At 41.0% G+C, this 25,000-nt stretch overlaps 1 protein-coding gene and 1 non-coding gene across 2 annotated transcripts in view; one reads left to right on the forward strand and one right to left on the reverse strand.

Annotated features, from left to right (window-relative positions):
* Window positions 1–4,252: 4,252 nt before the first annotated feature.
* The window catches only part of LOC145409639 (uncharacterized), a 193,643-nt gene continuing 172,895 nt past the window's right edge, over window positions 4,253–25,000 (forward strand). Inside the window, exon 1 of the mRNA XM_080279990.1 lies at window positions 4,253–4,322. Within this exon, the coding sequence (XP_080136116.1) occupies window positions 4,263–4,322 (60 nt within the window). The 5' untranslated portion in view covers window positions 4,253–4,262. The remainder of the gene's footprint in view (window positions 4,323–25,000) is intronic.
* On the reverse strand, window positions 7,641–7,759 carry LOC145409709 (5S ribosomal RNA). Its single transcript, XR_013899156.1, has one exon. It is a non-coding gene; the product is annotated as a 5S ribosomal RNA (ribosomal RNA).

Here is a 25,000-nt window from a genome sequence, read left to right on the forward strand (position 1 = left end):
GGAAGTCTAGGAAAAAAATCCGCGAAAGAATCAGTCAAGCTTCCCGCAAAACGTGATTCTCCCGCCAAATGTCCGCGTAATGATGATGGACAGAGTAAATCATTTTGGATCCGGTACTTTTTTTCCAACCCTTTCTGCTCCATAAATATTTGAGAACGCATCAATTTTTGGAACTAAAGATACTGTCCATTTTTTTCTTTTCCTGGATTTTTATTATTTTTATTTGAGTTTTATTGGTCGATTGTAAAAATTGTCTTCCAAGGGACATTTTTCTGGGGGGAGGGTCAACTCGTTCTGCTGTACAGTACAGTTTTTGAGGACGCATTTTGTGTGTGTGTGTGTGTGTGTGTGTGTGTGTGTGTGTGTGTGATGGACTACCTTGACTGTCAGTGGTACTGTACTGTAGACATTTATTTTTTGCTTTTTTTTTAGTAGTTTATTTGTTCAGTAATAGCAAACTCAGGTATATTTTTTCTTTCAACTCGTTCCGCTTTATAAATATTTGATTTTTTTTTTTTAAATCAAGGAGCCGCTCGATAACTTATTATTAAGAAACGCGATATAAAGCCTAATATGACTGCTTTTAAAGTTGTCTCATATCCCGAGGGAAGATGGCGAAGTAAGTTTATAAAGTAGGTGGAAGAAAAATCAGTTATGCGTTCGGGTTTTTTGGCACAAGTGTACCGTTGTGATTAGCTTGCTTGTGTATCTAGGAGAGAGAGAGAGAGAGAGAGAGAGAGAGAGAGAGAGAGAGAGAGAGAGAGAGAGAGAGTTGAGGGGTTCTAATCACGGACCTACACTGCAAACTCCCATGACTCCATTTACCGTATCATCTAAATGTTGAATTAGTGCGTCGCCCGCATACACACTCCCACACATATCAACTGCTGAAGGTGGTGTGTGTGTGTGTGTGTGTGTGTGTGTGTGTGTGTGTGTGTGTGTGTGTGTGTGTGTGTGTGTGTGTGTGTGTGTGTGTGTGTGTGTGTGTGTGATTGGTACGTGTGGGGGGGGGAAGTATGGCATTGGTGTGGTGTGTGGGGGGGAAGTATGGCATTGGTGTGGTGTGTGGGGGGGAAGTATGGCATTAGTGTGGTGTGTGGGGGGGAAGTATGGCATTGGTGTGGTGTGTGGGGGGTATGGCATTGGTGTGGTGAGTGGGGGGGAAGTATGGCATTAGTGTGGTGTGTGGGGGGGAAGTATGGCATTGGTGTGGTGTGTGGGGGGGAAGTATGGCATTGGTGTGGTGTGTGGGGGGTATGCATGGTGTGGTGTGTGTAGGTGGTATGACATTGATTGTGTGTGTGTGTGTGTGTGTGTGTGTGTGTGTGTGTGTGTGTGTGCGCGCGTGTGTGCGCGCGCGCGCCCATCCGTATTACCGACTCTGGCTATATGCAGAATAAATCTTTGACTAACGTAGCAGAGATAAAAACACTGACTAACCGAGCAGAGATACAAGCGATTGACTAATTTATATTTTTCTCTGGCCATCTACTGTATATCAACCTGCTTACCATATCTGTCTCTGTATGTGAATGGACTGGTTAGGTATGCTGAAGGAATGTGACGGAGATTACCATTGACTTAACCCGTCCATCCTTCCATCCATCCATCCATCAACCTACCTATCTGTCTCCATCCATCTATCAACCATATAGTCTATCTGTCAGCCTGTCTATCCATCTCTTCATTCATCTGTGAACTCTCTATCTCTGTACGTTACTATAGCATGTTTAGTCTTCAGAGATCCCTAACTCCTTGCACCTCAGTTGATGGCCAGGTGTAGGTAGCTTGGAGGGTTGACGACTAATAACCAAGGAGATTAATTTCCTCGCCGTAACTGAAGCTTATCGATTTTCATGCATCTACGACTTCATATATTTCGTGAGATTTGCCCAGGTCCGTCAGGTGAAAACAACCCGACAATAGGTATGGTAAAGGGAGTGTATATGGAGTGTGTTAATTGGATAGGCCAGGTGCGTCCCCTCCTTCACCTGTAGACGCACATAGACATTCAGCACACGTAGGCACTTAGTCTTCCGTACACACACACACACACACACACACACACACACACACACACACACACACACACACACACACACGTAAAAGGCTGTATGGCGGAAGATACGCGTGGGTAACCATGGGAGGTCAGAGTTGTGTGCGTTTCTACTTCACACACACACACACACACACACACACACACACACACACACACACACACACACACACACACACACACACACATTGAGGTACACATGAACGCAGGCTTGACTCGGCACATTGTTGTTATGTAGTAGTAAGGGGATAAGGAAATAATGATAGTGATGACGCATTATTATTATTATTATTATTACGGTATTATTATGGTATCATTGTTATTGTACGTTAATAGCAATAGGTATTAAGAATTTTCAGATTAGTAGTAGTAGTAGTAATAATAATAATAATAATAATAATAATAATAATAATCTTAAACCAGCACACTGCCATAATTGTTGAACGAGGTGCAGTAAATGAACAATTGTTATAATCATTGAGAAACTCTTAATTGTTCACTTTCCCCTTTTTCAGTAACGGTAGAGTTGATCGTTATAATCCTGTCTCATTCCATCCCTCTATCCGTATCCATCCATCATCCAAACCATCTACATACAACCATCCATCCATCCATCTTTGTAATCATCTCTTTCTTTTCATCCATCCATCCGTATCCATCCACCATCCTAGCCATCTAGCCAACGTACAACCATCCATCCATCCATCCAAATCCTGTACATTCATCAATCCATCTATCCTACCCCCTAAGTCTCTACATCCATTCCTCCATCAATCCATCCGTGTTGGTAACCCTTTACACCAGTCCATGCATCATCGTACGTTTTATTCTAAGTCGTTCTGGATATTTCGTTACACCTTTTCCTGAGCGATTTATTTTGCACGTCCCAGTATCCTCCTGTGGATTATTGCTGCATACGATTTTAAATTGATATAAACATACAAAGCAATGACAGTATACAGGATAAATCACTTAAGAGGAAGTGTTACGAAGCTATTAAAGCCAATGAGAATACGATTTAAATCCCTTGAACGCACTGGGTGGAGATTTAACACACACACACACACACACACACACACACACACACACACTAGCGTATTATATTTTGCCGAGATTTATTACTTATGGAAATTGCATAGTTCTGTGTATATATATATATATATATATATATATATATATATATATATATATATATATATATATATATATTTAACTTATTTTACATACGTGAAAGTGGGAAGATAATCAGGTATAACAGTAATATTTCTCGTATGCGTTTAAATCATGCAAAGTGTAGTAGTAGTAGTAGCAGTAGTAATGGTAGTAGTAGTTGTAGTCGTAGTACTCGTAGTAGTAGTACTAATAGGCTAATATTAATGATAATAATATTAATCATCATCATCATCATCTTGACCAGCATCCTTGAAGTTAGTCTGTATTCTTGTTGGTGTTTTTTGCATACATCGAGAAGAATACCGAGGAGTATCCTGGTATTAACTCCTTCACACCGAGGACTTATGTCATTATTCATGCTGAATTATTTATTTCTTTTTATTAGTTTTTGAAGGCTTTCTTTTATATGAGGATATGACTTTTGGGGGTCCTATTCTTGCTACTTAGATTTGCTTTCGTGTTGTCATTTTTTTTTTTTTTTGGGGGGGGGAGATTTCTTGTACTGAGAGGTACAAGCACAAAGTCTTCCCTGAGCTGAAAAAATCGTCTGAAAATAGCTAAAAATTAAACGACGTCTACACATAGGAAAAAATTGAAAAGGGCGTCATTTTTCTGAAGGGGTTAAGATGCTGGCTTGGGGAGAAGATGGAGAAAAAGAACTTGGCAACTTTTGCAAATCCATCAACACATTTCCTCATCAATATTTTCAGATTATGCAGTCAGACAACATTTTATCCATACTGAAAAGGTTTAATAATGTGTAGAATATCTTTGAAATTTTTAGCTCCTGTTGTTCGAGCTTAGTGTGGCTGTGAAAATAACGTAATTACATTTATATTCCAGAGGTTGTTGGCAGTGGGACTTCAGCGGGCCATGACGGGTAGCGCAAGCCAGAATCATCAGTGGAGGAAGAGCCAGTGGGGGGAGAGGTTGTGTGTCCCTTATCCGTGTGTGTTCGTCCATGGCAGTGTGATAAACGCCTGATTAAGATCTATCTAGTGGCTTTTTCGAGGAACTCCCGCCCCTAGACAACATGGAGGGGAAGCTCTGGCAGCCATTTTGGATTTTGCTCCTCGGTCTTCTGGCCTCGAAGGTAAGATTACTTGGTGTTGCAGTGTTGAAATCCCTGAGCGTGGGTGTGCAACAGGGGAGTCGGGAGATCTCGCTGCAGTCAAACACTTCGGCATTTTATATACACTTTTCATGCTGCTATGCTAATCCATTTTGAACTACATTTAATAACGCAAAAATAACACGCATTTAGGCATCATTTTAGTTAGGAAATTACTGTGTTGATTAAAAAAAAAAAATGCAATTTGAGTTTGGTCTATATAGTCCGAGTTTTATATAATTATTTCTGATACCACGCCTACCCATTTGCAACACCGTAATTATTAATGCTGAAATAATTGAAGTTTTAGACATTTATAGACACCATAAAGACGACCTCGGTATAATCTAATAGTTCGGGGTTATATATATATTTTTCATAATTTTACGCCAGCGCATTTTGAACATTAATTAGTAACGCGAAAATAATAATAATTTATGTACAGTTTTGGTTGAAAATTATAGATACAAAAAATATGATCTCATTGCTATCAAACATTTCGGAATTTTGTATATATTTTCATAACATTACGCTGCTACACCTAAGCCAATCCATTTTATCACTAATTAGTAACAAAAATAACATTGCTTTACGCATAGTTTTTCAAGGGAAATAGAAATAAAAAATGGCGGTCTCTGTGTTATATTACAATTCGGGATATGATATGCGGTGTTTTTATGTCAGCCTATTACTAACACTACAGTTAATAACGCAAATATGACACTAATTTACGTGTAGTTTTAACAAGAATATAATGAATGAATTAAATACAGTGGCGAAACAGTAAAGACTGAGCCGACTTGACAAAGACCGATATCACTCGTTAAGCAGAGGAAGCCGAGGCAAGAGGAAGGAAATGCAGTTACTTCATACATTCTTCATACATTGCATTCACTTTATACATACTTCATGGCGTTGGGCAAGGGGGAAACATGAGAAGAATGTGCAAGATAGAGTTTAAGCTTTAGGACCCATCTGTCTGTCTATCTATCTATCTATATGAAAGGCAGAATTATATAGAATACCGTATATACGTTAATGATTTTCCATGCATGTTAACAGATGCATTGAAAATGACTATATTTGCGAGTTGTAAAACCTGTAAAAACTTATGATTTTTGAAGTAACTAATGGACTTGATATCATGATTAAGATATGTAACACTCTAAGATTACACAGTCGTGCATAAATGAGCAGGATTTTGAAATTCGAGCGAGATTTAGTTGGTAGTGAGAAGTTATATTTTATACCTGGTCGTTGGTGTTGATGTTACTGATGTTGTTGATGTTGTTGTTGTTGTTGGTGGTGGTCTTGTTTTTGATGTTTTCCAAGCTTATCAGTGCCACCGTGTGAAGGCGTCCCTTTCCAGTACCAGGCTGTGGAATAAATGGGTTTATCTTAATAGTCTCTTGCTTATTGGATTGTGTTTGTGTTGGATGCGTATAAGTAATTTTCCCATTAACGTGAAAATAGAGGTACTTTATTCTCTTCTTTATACCTTGGCCTAGAATTACCATCCCTCCATCTTGAGTGCTGAGCTCTAACAGATTAGGATATGATGACAGTCACGAAGAAGTGCTACAGACTATGTATTGAGCTATAGTATTGTCTTTTTCCGCCTTTGAGCTGCGTGAAATAAGTTGAAAAAGGTTGAAAATGGGGGCCAAGTTAAAGGGAACGGATTATAGTAACGGTATGAACATTGGAATATATAAAATTTCGTTATATTGGTCTTCGTACTTATTGGTACTATACAAATTCGAAATCCCGTCATCCAATATGAAAAAAAAGGAGCGTTGAAGTTGATGGGGTAGTTAGTGCTACACAAGTAATTTTAAGAGAAGTGTTGCATTGAAATTATTGATGAATAGATAAAGGCAAGTTTGGTTATGTTCGAAGTGTGTGTGTGTGTGTGTGTGTGTGTGTGTGTGTGTGTGTGTGTGTGTGTGTGTGTGTGTTGTACGACTTCTGGAAAAAGAGTAAATACAAAGCTGTGTGTGTTTGTGTGTGTGTGTGGTACGGCTTTGAAAAAATGGGTAAACAAGCCTGTGTGTGTGTGTGGGGTATGACTTTGAAAAAATGGGTAAGCAAACCTGTGTATGTGGTTGGGTGGGTTTTGATAATTATAAGAGCCAGTATAACGAACAGGAGCCTTGAAATAATTTGATAACAGAGATAAGAGTTGGTCTGTAATTTTAAAAGCTTTGTGAGGTGTTTTTATCAATATTTGTAAAGTCAGTCGGCTCTCACGAACAGAAGGCGTGAGATTATAGATAAGAGATAAGGATAGTTGTAATCTTATAGAAGTTTTGAACCATTTATTATTGATTATAATCCAATGACATTTATTTTTTTTTTTTTACTCTGCCGCTCATTTATAGGATTTAGCTTGGTAATAAAGGAGCAGTACAGTATTTAGCAGAGTAATACGGGAACAGTTCAGTATATAGGTTCATAGTAAAGGAGCATCAGTGATAAAATTCAGCTCAGAAGTAAAGGAGCAGTCTGGTGATAGTATTTGGCTTAGGATTATAGGATTTATTATATTTAACCGGAAAATTATTAGATGTATTTTATTTATTTTTTAGAGAATTGATTAGCAGTGGACAAGTTCATTTATGTATTTATTTTTATTAGTTTATTAGGCAGTTGATTAACAGTGGACGATTTTGTTTATGTATGTATGTATTTATTCATTTACTGTTTTATGAACGGCATCCTGGAGGTGAAGGGGGTAAAATATGCATCCTAATTCATACAGTTAAAGAAAGTGTGAATATTTTATGTATTTAGTTGACATTTTCGCTGAGAACCGGTAATAGGGGTGGAGACAGAAGCGTGGGCACCTTCCCTTGCCAGGCCAAAGAAGGAATGGCGTCACTTTCTCTGTCGCGTGTGGGTTGCGACCTCGGACGGACACTGAGATAGGGCCCTTAAAGGTGAGGTTGTAGGGAGAACGGGTGCTGCAGTCGACCTTACGGCTTGTTTGTTCTGCAGTTGGTGTATACATATAGGTTTACCCATTAGGGTATACATGGTCTCCAGTCTTTTAAACGCAGTGTGTCCAGGCATATTGAAATGAACACATCTTGAATTTGGTTCTCTGTTATTTTATGTCTTTCTTGGAAGGACCAGTCTTGGGGGCCTCTGGCCTTTGATTCTTTCTTCCTTCCATTATATATATATATCCATCCATTGCCAGACGCCATGTATCCCAAATGGGGTGGCCAACGGCTTAGAGTTAATTGTTTTACAGGGAGGGGCACTAATCCTCCACCAACCCCACTTGACACGTAGGGATGCCAACAGCATCTGGTGTTCCCAGGCGGTCACCCATCCAAGTACTAACCAGACCCAACGTTGCTTAACTTCGCTGATCGGACGGGAAGCGGTGTACTCAACGTGGTATGGCCGTTATATATACTGTGTATATATATATATATATATATATATATATATATATATATATATGATAGCATTTGAATTATTTGGTCTGAACGCCAGCAATTTAGCAAAATAATACGGTAATAACAATTGAAATTCTTTTATGTCTTTGCTACATCCTATCATCTGTAAGGATAGTACGTAGCCTAGTATTGTGTCATATTGGGTGCGGATATTATTGAAGGATGTTGTTGATGTTAGGCCTGAGAGTGGTTATTATTATTATCATTATTGTATTTTTATTGTTTTCATAAGTTGATTATTATTAATTACAAGTGATATTACTCTTAGTACTTGAATTAATTATTGTTCCCATTACTCTTGGCACAGTAATTACGAGGCTCATTAATACTCAGCAAGGTTTTCTGGTAATTAACGGTGTATATGTTGTTTTTCTCTAATTATACTGTACACCCCACACACACCAACTACTGACCACTTCCACTACCCAATGGAAGAAAATTGTAAAGGTTAATTCAGTGTGTTTATTGGCGCGATGAAGTGATAATGATAGGAGTCACTTGAATATGTGTGTGTGTGTGGGAGAGAGAGAGAGAGAGAGGTTGAATCAGGTAGAGAACGAAGGAACATAAGAAGAGGGTGAAGAGAAGAACGGAGTATTGAGAGAGAGAGAGAGAGAGAGAGAGAGAAACGGAGATGAAAGAAAAAATGGAGAGGAGAGGATATGGTGGAGAAGAAATAAAATACGAAGCAGGGGTGAAAGGAGAGAGAGAGAGTCCTGCAGTCTGGGATGAAAAGGTCAAAAGGTCAAGGAAAGGACGGACACTTGCTCGACCTCTGGCTCATCCTGCAGAGAGAGAGAGAGAGAGAGAGAGAGAGAGTATAAAAGTGTATTATGTACAAGAAATCGCAGGAGAAAAAGAGGTTACGAAGTCTTTCACGCCACTAGTTCGTTTATATTCAGGCAAGTACGAGACGAAGGCGTAGAGGTGAATAAGACAGGTGTGTAGTTAGTTAATTGGCAGGTGTGCGTGTGAGAAAGGTGTGTTCAGAATATGACCAGGCGTGATGTAATAAAGGTTAGGGAGAGGCAGGTGTGTTCTGGAAACTAATTAGTAAAACAGTTGTACAATGGGGTAGCTATTGAAATGAGGAAGACAGGTGTGGGATTTTAGTTAAGTGGCAGGTGTGTGGGGACAAGGTGTGTTAGAAATAAGAGCAGGTGTTTATTGATGAAGGTTAGAGAAGGCGGGTACGGTGTGGAAATTAATGAGTAAAACAGGTGTGTTGCAAAGTGATACACAGGTGAGACGAACAATTAAGCAAAGAGGGAGGGCAGGTGTGTTGGGATCCAGAGTTAGGTATTGTGTGGCAGTGTAAGGAAGGCAGTGTGTGTGTGTGTGTGTGTGTGTGTGTGTGTGTGTGTGTGTTGGGGGATAAATTACAGAAAGGGAAAGTCGGATATAACAGGTGTACAAGGAGACAAATTAGTTAGATGTTGAAATAATTAGTGTAGCCAGATGTGAAGCAAGACAGGTAAATTCCAGAGAGGTGAGGTGTTTCCGTGTGGGCCGGTGTGTAGTAAGGACCCCTCCCTTACCTCCCCCGCTCCAGTCTACACCCACGCTCTTCCTCACGCCCATCATCACCTACAGTATGTGACCTTCCTCTCTCTCTCTCTCTCTCTCTCTCTCACACACACACACACACACACGCACACACACACACACACACACACACACACACACACACACACACACACACACACACACACACACACACACACACACACACACACACACACACACACACACACACAGCAGTCACTCCATGCTGAATGAGATTGTCTGGCAGGAGTAAAAGTATGATTAAATAGATTAAGGCAATGAAGAGGTTAATGATTCTCGTGATTAGCATATATATTGCCTCAGATGGGTAATTAAGTGTATATACAAGCCTAATGACCTGTGACCCTTTCCAACCCTATCGTCATGACCCACCCATACCCCACACACGACTATGCTGTCTTCGTGTCCTTAATCATACCCTCCCATACCCATACCCATTACCCACCCATACCCACGCCTGTCTTCACGCACATTCACCCATGCCTCACACACATATCCATGACTCACCCACACCCATACCTACCCTCACCCATAACAGCCCCATTGTCATCATATTCGTGTTGCTTACTCATACCTTCCCATACCCATATCGATTTAACACTCATATCTACTTTCTCTTGTTCTCCTTTCACACTTTCCTATAAAATGTCCACGCCAATTTTTCAGTACTGCTTGGTGTTCTTTCTGACTTTTTCTTACCGGCTTCGGCTGGAGGGTTTGGAGGGCGGAGGAGAGCCTTCTTCTTTGCTATCCTTATCTCATTCTAGTAGTTCAGTTATTCTTCTAGGAGCTGCCTAGCATGGGCAAACCGGCCTACTGCAGTAATCCTCTCGTCTTATGCTCTTATGGTCTTATATTCTCCCATGCCAACTCATACCCATCCTCACCCATACCCACCCCATCCTCACCCACCTATACGCAACATGCAAGCATCCCTTATTCATACCCAGTTACATCCACTATTACCCCTCGGCCCTACACACACTCGGCTACTGGCATCCCTACCCATACTAACAGCTGTACACATCCCTACCCATGCACACCCGAAGCTATAGGCAACCCTCCCATGCCGTCCTTCACTCATGCCAATCGTTACTCATACTCACTTACTCGTTACCACACACACACACACACACACACACACACACACACACACACACACACACACACCTGACTCACTTCCTTTACCCTGTTCACACCCACACCCCGACTCACTCTGTTATTCACACTCAAAGCCTTATTCCCATCTGGGCTACATCCGCGTACACCCATTTCCTGAGAGAGAGAGAGAGAGAGAGTTCCAGGAGTGAATCAAACCACATTATCACTCCGTCTTCAAAGTAATTTCCGCTAATATGTCAAGAATTACTGATTTCTCTCTCTCTCTCTCTCTCTCTCTCTCTCTCTCTCTCTCTCTCTCTCTCTCTCTCTTCATAATTAGCCTGCGAGTAAAAGTTTTCCTGCGTATGCTCTGTTTACTCTAACTGGGTGTAAAATTGCCTTCTCCATTATTATACACACACACACACACACACACACACACACACACACACACACACACACACATGACTTTTTCCAGCAGATTACTCACGAGCTTTCTCTCATACTTTATGCAAATGTGAACACACACACACACACACACACACACACACACACACACTCTCTCTCTCTCTCTCTCTCTCTCTCTCTCTCTCAAGGCCACAGCATACAGGTCAAACAATCAAGGTATCTCTAATTGCTCCAAACAAGGTGATAAAATTGCCCTCTTAATGACCCCGCCAGGATAACAAGGCAATTAGGTGATACCATAACCCCTTCAGTACGAGGATGTTATAGTTTGACCTTGCTAACTATCTGTGTTTTATCTATCTACATACCTACCTGGCTACCTGTCTGCCTAATTATGTTTCCCTGTCTATCTATCTGCCTATTATGTCTCTCCATCTACCTGTCTGTCTTTCGTATCTATCTGTTTATATCTCAGTCTTTGTTTTATCTACTTATCTTTCTGTATATTTCTCTGTCTCTTTCTGATCTATCTTTCTTTGTCCATATAAATATTCATCAATAACCAGGAGTTTATGTGAAAACGGCGTCTTTCAGTACTGTTTGTGGATGTTGAATCGTGTGTGTGTGTGTGTGTGTGTGTGAGTGTGTGTGAGTGTGTGTGTGTGTGTGTGAGTGTGTGTGAGTGTGTGTGTGTGTGTGTGTGTGTGTGTGTGTGTGTGTGAGTGTGTGTGTGTGTGTGTGAGTGTGTGTGAGTGTGTGTGTGTGTGTGTGTGTGTGTAGTCGTGAACGCATGCAAAACAGGTCGTGAGAGTTAGGAACACCCCGATTACACCAGGGTCTTGGGAGAGAGAGAGAGAGAGAGAGAGAGAGAGAGAGAGAGAGAGTCACTGTGATAATCAATAGTGAGGTAAGGACTAGAGAATTGATGGAATGAATGATGAAAATAGAAAGAACAGAATAAGAAATAGGGGTAAACGAAATTGAAATACAGAAATTAATTGTGAAAGAAGGATAAAGGTTGAAGAAGGATGAAATTAATGGAAAATTGGTTAATAAATAAAGGAAAAAGAAAAATGAATTACTGAATGAAGGAGGAATGAAGTAGGGAAAGAATGAAGGAACGAAGGAAGACGTGAAGGAGAGGTAGTAAGAATGAAAGAGGGAGAAAGGATGAATCGAGTAATGAAGCAGTGAATAAAGGAGAAGAACAGAAGAATGAAGTTAAAATTGGAAAAGGAAGAATGAAGGAAAGAGGATAAATGTGATGAATAATGATGAAGGAGGAACGTATTAATGAATGACGATGAAGGAAGGAGCAGTGTACTAATGACAAGAGATGAAGGAGAAAATGAAGGAAGGAATGAGGGAGAAAATACTGATGAAAGAAGAAAATAACGAAGAATGATGTTAAAATTAATGACAAAAGTGAAGGAAGAAGTAGACCAGTATTAATGAAAAAAATAATGAAGAGAGAAACGATAGAATAAGAAAAACGGAGTGAGATTAGGAAAGATAAGAGAGCATTTTAAAGTTGAACGAAGACTAAAGAAATAAGAAAGAGTGAGTGAGCAAATGAAGTGGAGAACCAGAATGAAAAAAAGTGAATGAATGAAGAACAGGAAATGAATGAAGGAGGTTGGAGGAAAATTTCAAGGAGGGCGCGGTTGCCAGGGGAATTCAAGGACAGCATCCATAACCTTGACAAATGTTGGTAGTTGTGGTTGATAGTGGTAGTTGTGGTTGATATGGGGAGTGGTGGTTGTGGGGAGGGTGGCCATGATGGTAGTTGTGGTTGATGTGGTTGTGGGGAGTGGTGGTTGTGATGAGGGGTAGTTGTGGCGATGGTGGTAGTTGTGGTTGTTGTGGTTGTGAGGAGGGGTAGTTGTGGTAAGGGGTAGTTGTGGTGATGGTGGTAGTTGTGGTTGACGTGGTTGTGGGAAGGGGTAGCTGTGCGATGGTGGTAGGCTAGTTGTGGTTGATGTGGTTGTGGGGAGTGGTGGTTGTGGTGAAGTGTAGTTTTGGCAATGGTTGTAGTTGTGGTTGATGTGGTTGTGGGGAGTGGTGGTTGTGGTGAGGGGTAGTTGTGGAATTGGTGGGTCGTGGTGATAGTGGTAGTTGTTGTGGCTAGGGCCTTGGTAGTGGTGATGGTGGTGGCGGTGTTGGTGGTAGGTGATTGTGGTACTAGAAGTTGTAGTTGAGATGGTAGTGGTAGTGGCAGTATTTTTGGTTGATGATAGTTGTGAGGGTGGTAGTTGATAGTTATGATGGTGGTAGTTGTGGTAGTGGTTGTTGATAGTTGTGATGGTGGTAGTGGTGGTTGTTGATAATTGTGATGGTGATAGTTGTGGCAGTGATGGTAGTTGATAGTTATGATGGTGGTAGTTGATAGTTGTGATGGCGTTAGTTGTGGTAGTGATGGTAGTTGATAGTTGTGATGGTGGTAGTTGATAATTGTGATGGCGTTAGTTGTGGTAGTGGTGGTAGTTGAGAGTTGTGATGGTGTTAGTTGTGGTAGTGGTGGTAGTTGAGAGTTGTGATGGTGGTAGTTGTGGTAGTGGTGGTAGTTGATAGTTATGATGGTGGTAGTTGTGGTAGTTGCGGTAATTGCACTGACACTAAAGACGGGAAATGGTTACAAGGCAAAGAATAGAAATAATAAGATTCGGTTATTGCCAATTAAGTCATTTTTTTAAGCGGAATAATTTTACTTGTGTATTTAAGAAGCCATAGTCTTGCCAGTAGGAAGGGAGAGGTGATGATGATGGTGATGGTGATGATGATGATGATGATAAGAAGCCATATTAGTCATGCCTGTAGGAATGGAGAGGTGATGATGATGATGATGATGAAGATGATGATGATGGTGATGATGATGATGATGATGATGATGATGATGATGATGATGATGATGATGATGATGATAAGCCATATTAGTCATGCCTGTAGGAATGGAGAGTTGATGATGATGATGATGGTGGTGGTGATGATGATGGTGATGATGATGATGATGATGATGATAAGAAGCCATATTAGTCATGCCTGTAGGAATGGAGAGGTGATGATGATGATGATGGTGGTGGTGATGATGATGGTGAAAGATGATGATGATGGTGATGATGATGATGACGATGATGATGGTGATGATGATGATGATGATGATGATGGTGGTGATGTTGATGATGATGATGATGGTGATGATCCTGGTGATGTACTGGGTTAAGGTGTGTGTGTGTGTGTGTGTGTGTGTGTGTGTGTGTGTGAGAGAGAGAGAGAGAGAGAGAGAGAGAGAGAGAGAGAGAGAGACTTAATCCTAGCGATGGTGGTCCAGCCTTGATAGAAAAACTTATTCCTTGGTCAAAGGGGCAGAAGTAAAAGGTCAGTATAGGAGAGAGAGAGAGAGAGAGAGAGAGAGAGAGAGAGAGATGAAAACGAACTAAGGACAAAGATATGATGATGATAATAGGCAGCAGCAGGAGAGAGAGAGAGAGAGAGAGAGAGAGAGAGAGAGAGAGAGCAGCTAAAAACAGTTGACTTAAAAGGTCCACTCTCTTCCAACCTTTAGCTATGAACAAAGAAGGAGAATTGAAGGGGTAACGAAGATAAAAAAATAAAGATAAAACAACTCTCCCTTTATCTCGTAGCAGGTTTCAAAAGGGCAGCCAAAGAGAACAGTAGGGGACAGAAGTTTGGCAAATCTTTCTCTTTCTCTTCGTCGTCATCATCATCACCATCACCATCATCATCATCATCATCTTGATCTTCTTTGTCTTTTTGTTCTTTTACTTCTTGTTGTTGTTCCTCCTCCTCCTCCTCTCTCTCTCTCTCTCTCTCTCTCTCTCTCTCTCTCTCTCTCTCGACTAATATTCCCGGAGTTGAGAAGACAAGTATGTTCCTCTACTAATATATAGATAGGTAGGTAAGTGGATAGATAGATAAATAGATAGAGCGTCAGGGAAGATAGTGACGGACATACCCCAGTGTGAAGTAGACGCAGTGAAAAAATGTGCGAACTTTTCCACCTCCCTGTACATAGCAAGTCTTTTTTTTTTTTAACCTGTTGTTGATCTTATATGGGGCTAGTTTTTATAAGGTGACGGTCTTTGAGTACGGAAAATGTGTGTGAGAGAGAGAGAGAGAGGGGGGGGGAGGGAGGTAGGGATGATGTGAACTATAGGTAAGGGCAAAGAAAAGATGATGATGATGATGATGATGGTCTTACTTCTGCCAGTCGATAGTACTCAAATTCTAACCGCTTCAGTTCTAATAGTCTCATAGTAAATTCGTTTCTAGATAGCAAGAACGAATAAGAAAAAAAATAACACAATATATGACTTTTTCCTGGTAGTTCAGCTTATATAGTACAGAATATGTATAGTATAAAATATATATGGTATAGTACAGAATATATCGCATAGAATGTCGAGTCGCATTGTTAGCTCTGCAGACCGAGGACGTTGTTTTTCACACACACACACACACACACACACACACACACACACACACACACACACACACACACACACACACACACACAATCCCTTCCTAATTATATCCACCACGATCCAGCAGTTCTGAACACAGGTAATCGGATCGCATCAAATTCAAATCCTTCTTACAAAACAGGGCCGGTTTTGGAAATGGAAATTATATGGGGAGTGAATTTCTATACCGTACTGCCTTCAGCTTAATTTGGCCCAGATCTATATCCTTTTTCAGCTAATTTAACGCAGCCTTAGTGCCAGAGTAAGACACTGCTATGGCACAACATCCTTTCCTCAGTGGCTGAATAAGACACTGCTATGGCTCAACATCCATTCCATAGCACTTCTTCGTGACTAGCGTTGTATTCAGGGGTTAATCTATGGCCCACAGACAGACAGACATAGGTGAATACATAACCTCCTCCACCTTCCTTGGCGGAGATAATAATATTCTTAGTACCTCTGTAGCAGTACATACCAGTGACATAAAAGGATGCCGGTACTGAGATGTAAGAATGAATCGCTAACCAGGATGTGTTGCGTAATCTCCATAGCTACTCAGAATGCCACTGTAAATCCTTCCATTAATTCGTTATGATGTTGAGTGAAGTAGACCATGTGGGTATTTAGGATTATACTGGTGGGATTAGGTTTTTTGCTGAAATTAGGGTCTCTCTCTCTCTCTCTCTCTCTCTCTCACACACACACACACACACACACACACACACACACACACACACACACACACACACACACACACACACACAAAACCTTCAGTTTTTTAGGGCGTTGGGCGTAGGTTTTGGGCGTGGTTCGAGCCCCACTAACCACACTTGTCCATAATTGGGCTATAGGAATCCCACGGCAGGGGCGGAGATGGAGAGTTACATAGATTCTGCACACCTATCTATGCTGAGGAGGTTTGGCCGTCATAGTAATAGGTATAATGGGTAGAGGAGGAGAGGGGATGGAGGAGGGTAGACTAGAGAGAGAGAGAGAGAGAGGATGTGCATGACTTTGCCGGGACCCTTGGGAGTCACCCCTTCTTCCTTGAGTGGTAACCCACGGTAGTTCCATTCTTCCTTAACCCCTTAGTTCCTGGAGTTGCTGTGTGAGGGATTTTGCTGGAAGGGTGCTAGGCACACCGCCCTCCGCGTGTTGGCTCGTAGTCGCGAAGCTCATAGGTCCCTCCCCGGGGGTTCCCTTCTTTATTAAATTTTGAAAACTCCCAGTTCCGTCCCATATTGAGGACGCATGGCGCAAAGAGGTTAAGCCTGGCCTGGATGAACATTTGTCAGTGTGCAAAATTTCATGTTCCTCTGTTAAAAACTTTCACTCTGCATAACAACCCTGTCCGAGAGCATCGACCCCCACCCCCCTGATGAGAACAGTCATGATCACACCATCCTTATAACAGTACGCTAATGAAGCTCTAACATTGATTTAAAAAAAAAAAAAAAAAGTGTCCTTTGGTAAAAAATGTCATTGACGGTTTTGGGTGGGACAGCCGGGGTCCGCCGCCCCCGTAGGGGGTGGCGCTGGAAAGTCCCACTCTGCCTGAAACCTGGCCCGGGGAGGGGAGGTCTGCCGTTGTTCAAAGTTCAGTTTTCCTAACACTCTTCCCATAAGCCAGCCTGGATGCCAGTCTTAATAACTGAGTGAGGGAGGGAGCAAAGAAGAGAATGACACAGGGACAAGCACTATATTTTGCTGCCCCTGTGGGTGTGGGGAAAAGTGGTTTGAAGAAGTAATTCAACAAAATAATACACACACACACACACACACACACACACACACACACACACACACACACACACACACACATCATACAGTCAGGTTTCCTGTTTGCGTGTATGTCATTTCAGTATAAAAACCATTGCTCTCGTCTCCACCTCCCGAACCCGCCACCATCCAATCTACACTCCCTATTTTTTCCCCTTCCAAACGTTCCCACAGGACCAACACAGAATGGCACGAAAATCACACGAGTTATGGCGTTTGACTTTTTTTTCTCTTTACGTCTGTGTTGGTGGGTAAGGAAGGGGATTAGGATGAAGAGAAAAATTAATTATTGGTAACTAAGGACCTGTCTAATTAACACTCCCTTCATTCCCTCTCCCAAAGGCTCCCACATGAACAACACACAGACGGGCACAGAAATTCACGCTTTACTGCCAGCTTTCTTTCTTTTTTCTTTTTCTTTTTTCCGTGTTGGTGGATAAGCTAAGAAGAAAGTTAGGTCAAAAATAAGAGAAAAAGATTAAAGGCGGTATTTGGTAACTCTAACCAGCCTGCCTGATCTAATGGCGCCTTCCTGTCACGTAGGAGACTTCGGTACCAGGCTTAATTTTCGGCGATGATTTGGTATTAACATCTGTACTTGCATTCCGTAATGGGTTTTGTTTTAAATTAAGACGACTAGAAAGAAAAGAGTTTAATTCGTAGCCGTGTTGTCTCAAAACATTATTATTATTATTATTATTATTAGTAGTAGTAGTAGTAGAGTAGCAGCAGCAGCAGTAGTAGTAGTAGTGGTGGTGGTGGTGGTGGTGGTGGTTGCTTATGTTGTTGTTGCCTCATCTGAATCGTGAACCCGGTGAACTGCAGGCTTAAACTGTCTCTGCAGTCCACCATCCTCCTTTCGGGAGTTTGGGAAGTAGCTGAGTGACGTGTGTATATCCAGGCAGTTGCGTCGCCCCGTTATATCAGTGCCACCACATGAAGGCGACCCCTCCAGCACCAGATTTCGTATAATCGACTTTGTTTACCAGTTCTTATTATGGCCGAGACGTCAGTGGGTACGGTCCTTGGCGGCCATTAAACCTTCTCTTTTGTAAATGAAGAAAAAACGGGAGAAAAAACGTAATGTATAGCTGTGTTTTCTTCAAGGTCCTGCCTAAATAGTTTTCTTTTTCTTGATATTTTTTCTTTTCGTTTTCTTTTTTTTTTTGCACTGAGTTTTCTTTTTCACTTATATTTCATTTTATTTCATTTTCTTTTCGTTTTTATCTTCTTTCTTTTTTTCTTTTTATTTTCTGTGCCCGGAATTGCCTGTGTGTTATGTACCGTACTTTTGTATAGTTTGCATCAGTAACGTACAATACTGAGGTGTAATGTACAAAATAAATCGCTGAGGAAGAGGTCTTACGAAGCCCCCTGTGCCACTAGGAATACAACCCCTAGATCCAATTTGCATAATGGCGTCGACTGTGATGCTTTCCTTCTCGACTTTGCCTCCACTAACACCCTTTTTTCTCCCTCCCTCCATGCTTCTGAGATGGAGGGGAAATTGGAGGGAGGGAGAGAGGAGGAGAGAAGACAGGGATGTGGAATAATTGAGAGGGGAAGATGTAGAGGTGGAGATGGGGGGGGAGAGAGGAAGAGAGTGAGAAATATATGGAAGAATGGGAGAGAGGAAGGAGCGGGAGAAGATGGAGGGAGGAGGGAGAGGAGGAGGGAGGACATGAAATCTATGGAAGAATGGGAGAGAAAGGGGGAGGAGGTAGGGACGGAGGAGGGAGAGAGGAGGAGAGAGAACAGGGATATGGAAGAGTGGATAAGGACGGAGAGGGAGAAGAGGGGGGGATGGAGGAGGAGGGAGACCAGGGATAAGGAAGAATGGGAAAGAGGAAGAGAATGGGTGAAGAAAGAAGGGAGAAAGGGAGAAGACTGAGGAATAAGAGGGAGGAAAAGAAGTGTTGAAAGGTGGAGGGACGGAGGGAAGAAGAAGAAGATGATGGAGGAAAGGAGAGGGGGAGATTGGAGGGATGAAGGCCTTGGGAGGAGGGAGGAAAGAAGGAAAAAAGGCTTGGGCGGAGGGATGAGGGGGAGGAAGAGAAGACAGAGGAATAGCAGTGTGGGGAGGAGAAGGATGGAGGAAAGAAGACAAAATATGAAAAGATGAGAGGGAGGAATGGAAGAGTAAATTTAGGACAAGGGAAAAGAAAATTGAAAGAGGGAGACGATGAGAGGTTTGAGATGGGAAAGAGAAGGCTAGAGGAAAAGAATCTCTCTCTCTCTCTCTCTCTCTCTCTCTCTCTAGCGAATCATGGCAACTTGAGAGCAAATTTAGTAATGCTTGTTTTCTCCAGTCCACTGGGTTCACTTTCTCGTGGGAGCCTAAAAACGATAATGTCAATAATAATAATAATAATAATAATCTTAAGGGAGTTTGAGTAAAATAGATGTACTTCAGCGAACGTAAAAAGTTAAAATGGTTATATCAAAAGTATTAAATATATCGAAAAAGATTCTTAAGGGTTAGTGAGAGTGTGCAACATCCACTCACTTTATTTTGCGACCTGAGTAAAATCGTATAATGGAAGCAGGGAGACCGTAGTTGGGTATTTTGTCAGAGAGAGAGAGAGAGAGCAAACTAACTCTCCCATGTTAATTTATATTCACTGTTCTCCTTCATCTCCTAATTTAAAACATCCTCAAAGCCCAGTTCCAAAGCACGAAACCCCGGCACTGATATTGAGAGAGAAAGAGAGAGAGAGAGAGAGAGAGAGAAGGGGGGGGAGTAAAAAAAATCGTCTTTGTTATGGTAATGTGGCAACGTCGGAAAAGCAGAAGACTTGCATCACACACGCGCAGGAATCCACATTTTTTTTTCCACCCTGTAGTTGCTCTCTCTCTCTCTCTCTCTCTCTCTCTCTCTCTCTCTCTCTCTCTCTCTCTCTCTCTCTCTCATATAATCTGCTCACATATAAAAAAAAATGTTAACGAAACCACCCATTTTAAAAACTAAAATAAAGTTAATATAAAAATTGTTAACGAAGGCGACAGTATAGGTGGTTATAAAAGAATCTCCTAAACACTTTTACTGGCCACGCTTACCTGAGGTCATCGTTAGGGGTCAGTGAGCGAGGTAAAGGATCCGGCACCTCACACCCCAGGATGGACAAGGCAGTGGGGAGATACAGGATGGACAAGGCAATGGGGAGCTGCAGGATGGACTAGGTAATGGGGAGCTGCAGGATGGGCAAGGCAATGGGGAGCTGCAGGATGGGCAAGGCAATGGGGAGCTACCTAGTGTTCCCAGGATGAACGGAGGTGGGGGGAGGTTGGCATCTTTGTATATTATTTTTTTATTTATTGATCCGCCACCTCTCGCACGCCAGGATGGACAAGGCTATGGGGAGTTGTCTAGTGTGCCCAGGATGAACAGAGGTGGGGGGAAGTTGGCATCTTTGTATATTATTTATTTATTTATTTTTTATTTATTGATCCGCCACCTCTCACACGCCAGGATGGACAAGGCAGTGGGGAGTTGGCTCAGTGTGCCCAGGATGAACAGAGGTGGGGGGAAGTTGGCATCTAGATTTTTTTTATTTCATGGTTTGAGGTTTACTTTCTTTCTTTCTTTTTTTTTTTTTCATGTATATTGAGTTATGACGCTCCCATTGGCAGTCTCGTACGGGTATAATTCTGAAGGATGGTTGGGATTATTGCAGATACGTGTAAAATGCCACTCAGGACCTATCATCTGAGGCCGCCTTTAATGTCTGGGTTGAGTAGCCTATAATCTCCAGCCCCAACACTAGCGATACTACCTTAAAGGATTGAATGATAGACGAATGCATGATGATCGGCTTAGTTATATGGAGACACAGGGTTGTATTATAGGTGGATTTGGGTAACACCTCTAATTATATGGAGACACCGAATCGTATTATTGATGGCTTTGGGTAACACCTCTTTCTCCGCGATTTAGTCTAGCCTCGAACCCCAACGCTCCTGATTCCTCGATAAAGGATTGAAGGATAAATGGCTGCATGATAATTGGCTTAATTATATGAAAACAGGCCCGTATTATAGATAGCTTTGGGTGCGTCGTAACACTTCCCATTCCGCGATTTTTTCTGTACATTGAACTCCACTATTTTTTTTTATTTTCATTTTTTTATGTTTAGTCTCCTTCTCCTTGTCGTCTCTCTCTCTCTCTCTCTCTCTCTCTCTCTCTCTCTCTCTCTCTCTCTCTCTCTCTCTCTCTCTCTCTCTCAAATCAGGTGTAAGGGAACGAGTTGGGGAGGTGGCGCCGGTTCACAGTGAGGGGCAATTATACAGGTGAAAGTGAAAGGTGGAGGTGGAGGGGAGAGAGGGAGAATGGAGTCAGTGGAGATGGAGGAGAGATAGAATGGAGTCAGGCAGATGGAGTGAGAGGGAAGAAATGAAGGGAGAAGAGAAATAGAGGGACGGAGGTGGAGACAGTGTGAGAGAATATTAGTTAGAAGAGAGAGAGAGAGGGGGGGGAGGTTTAAGTAGGGAGAGAGAGGGGGGGAGAGGGAATATTAGGTAGGAGAAAAGAGATAGAGAGAGAGAGGTTTAGGTAGGGAGAGAGAGGGGAGGATAGGTTTAGGAAAGGGATTGAGAGGGAGGTTTTGGTAAAGGGAGGTAGGGGGAGAGAGGTGGAGGAATGTGCAGGTGGAAGGAAGGAGGTGGAATGGCGGGAGGAGGAGAAGAGGGAGGTGGAGAGGTGGAAGAATGGAGGGATGAAGGGAGGGAGGAAAGTGGAGGGAATACAGGGAGGGAGGGAGGAAGAGAAGTTGGAAGGAAGGATTAGTGGGAGGGGAGAAAATGGAGGGAGGGAGATGGAGAGATAGAGGGAAGGAGATGAAGGAGGAGGAAGAAAGGTGGAGAAAAGATAGAAGGTATCATTCCCATCTCTCTCAAACACACACACACACACACACACACACACACACACACACACACACACACACACACACACACACACACACACACACACACACACACACACACACACACGGAGAGAGAGAGCGAGAGAAACACCAGCTCGTACTATTGACAGAGTAAACTGGCCACACTGGGAATCCTGAGCGTAGGGTCCGAGGCTAGACCAGGCTACGGGGTCACTGGGGCTAAGGCGGAGGAGGAAGGAATTCAAAAAGGAATCCAAAATATGCCTGAGATTAATATATGGATTTTAATTGCATTAGAAAGTAAGGAAGTCAAAATTAATTCAGCGTACCTGTGATGAATATTTGGATTTTGGGTGGGGTAGGAATACAAGGAATTCAAAAAAATTAAACGCCTGTGATAAATATTTGGATTTTGAGTAGGGTAGGAATACAAAGATTAAAAAAAATAAACTGTCATAAGTATTTGGATATCAGTGTCGCTGGGATTCCAGGAAGTCAAAAATGAATTCAAAACATCCCTGTGAGAAAATGAAGTCAAAATGAAGATGCCTGTGATAAATGAGGTCAGAAAGAAGTAAAACTATACTTGTGAGAAAATGAATAAAGAAGGAAGTCAAAATGTGCCAGTGAGATAATGAAGTCAAAGAGAAGTCAAAATATGCTTATGAGAAAATGAAGTCAAAGGGAAGTCGAAATATGACTGTGGAAAGGTGAAGTCAATAATGAAGTAAGGAAGCATTCAAAAAATGCATGTGAGATTTGAAGTCAGTGAGGTGAAGTCAAAATGAAGTCAGTATTACCCTCTTTGCTAAAATGAAGTCAAAATGAAGAAATATGCGAGTGATAAGTATTTGAGTATTGTGTGAATTCAAACCAGTGCGCCATTGTCTGGTGTGGGAAGTCAAAAAGTTCCTCTCCAGTGATATATGAAGTCAAAATATTCCAAACTGAAGTCAAAATACACATGACAAAGTGTCATGATAAATTTAAAAATGTGCCTGAGAAAATAAATATATACTTGAGAATATGAAGTCAAAAGGAAGTCAAAATATACCGGTACCTAAAATGAAGTCAAAAGGAAGTCAAAATATACCTAAAAGAAAGTCAAAATATACGGTACCTAAAATGAAGTCAGGAGGAAGTCAAAATATACCTAAAAATGAAGTTAAAAAGTCAAGTCAGTATACCTAAAATGAAGTCAAAAGGAAGTCAGAATATACCTAAAAGGAAGTCAAAATATACGGTACCAAAAATGAAGTCTGGAGGAAGTCAAAATATACCTAAAAATGAAGTCAAAAAGTCGTCAGTATACCTAAAATGAAGTAAAAAGGAAGTAAAGATACCTAAATTGAAGTCAGAGGGAAGTCAAAATATACCTAAAATGAAATCAGAATATACCTAAAATGAAGTCAAAAGGAAGCCAAAAAAACATGAGAAAATGTCCAAAAAAATATATATATATGCCAGTAAGAAAATTGTCAGAAAATACCTGTGAAGTCAAAAGGAAGTCAAGATATACGTAAAAATGAAGTTAACATATATCTTTGAGAATCGGAAGTCAAAAGGAGGTCAAAAATGCTTAGAAACAAAGTCAAAATGTTCTTAAAAAATAAAGTAAGAATGTACCTGTGAGAAAATGAAGTCAAAGGAAGTCTGAACTCAAAGGAAGTCAAAATATACGGAACTGATGTCAGATTGACGTGGAAAATTTGCGAGTGATAAATATTGAGATGTTGTGTGGATTCAGACCGGTGCGCCATTGTGGGGTGTGGGTATAGTACACACACACACACACACACACACACACACACACACACACACACACACACACACACACAAAGACCAAAAAAGAAAAGAAAGGAAAATGAGAGTTGTGGTGGTAGTAGTAGTCGTAATAATAATAATAATAATAATAATAATAATAATAATAATTTTAAGGAAAACTGGTGAAATAGCTGCCAGGATTTTTTTTTTTGCTTGAATTTAAAAAAAGTCAGTGGCAGGAAAAAAAAATACAAAAAAAGGAAAATAAGCGGGTCTGTAGTAAAGAATGAAAAAAAAAAAGAAAAAAAAATGAGGAAAAATGCTGGTTGAACTTGGATTATAAAACCAGTTAAGAAAAACGCAAAGCTGTAAAAAAAAAAAAATCGGGTCAGGAGTAAAAGGCAAAGAAGAACTAGGAAGAAAAATTCAGAACGTAAATAACAGTAAATGGATAAAAATGAACAAAAGTAGATGCAGGTTGTTAATGGTAAAGTAAATGAAAAAAAAAATAAAGGTAAATGAAGAAAAAATGCGGATTACTGATATTAAAATCGAAAAAGAGAAAGAAAATAAAAGGAAGAATGCTGTTTGAACTTGCACATAAAGCTGGTTAAAGTAAAAAAATGCAATAAATAAATAAATAAATAAATGATAAGTTAAAAATGCAATAAAATAAGTAAAATAAGTAAATGTATGAGTTAGTAAATCAATAAAATAAGCGCAGAAAATCAGGTAAAGGAAAGTAAAATGCGGATTGACGTTGTTGCATGACCGCGAACGCAACCGAAAGTAAACAGTGACGCAGCGGCTCTCGGTCAAGTTGACAGACAGACAAGAAAGAAAAAAATGTTTAGTTGATACGGTGCGTTAACCCCTGACTATGCACCTGTTGTTTACTATTATATTTTATTGTTTATTGAAAAAAATTAAATATTTATAGTTTCTGTTTCTCGCGTTTTAATCAGCTTTTTATTTTAGTGTTTATTTTCATTTTACGGTGCAGTGAGCCTGACGTATCTCGTTTATTTATTTATTCTAGCTGTTTGGCACACACACACACACACACACACACACACACACACACACACACACGTCACTGTTCATTTTTATAATTTTCTTTCCCCGTTCCTCTTAATTTAAAACTCAAAGAATATAGATTGTACACGATGAACGTAAGATTTGTGTGTGTGTGTGTGTGTGTGAGAGAG

This window comes from Coenobita brevimanus, chromosome 82 (assembly GCF_032717465.1).
Source record: "Coenobita brevimanus isolate Jiangsu-jjx chromosome 82, ASM3271746v2, whole genome shotgun sequence".
In the NCBI taxonomy this organism is placed as follows: Eukaryota; Metazoa; Arthropoda; class Malacostraca; order Decapoda; family Coenobitidae; genus Coenobita; species Coenobita brevimanus.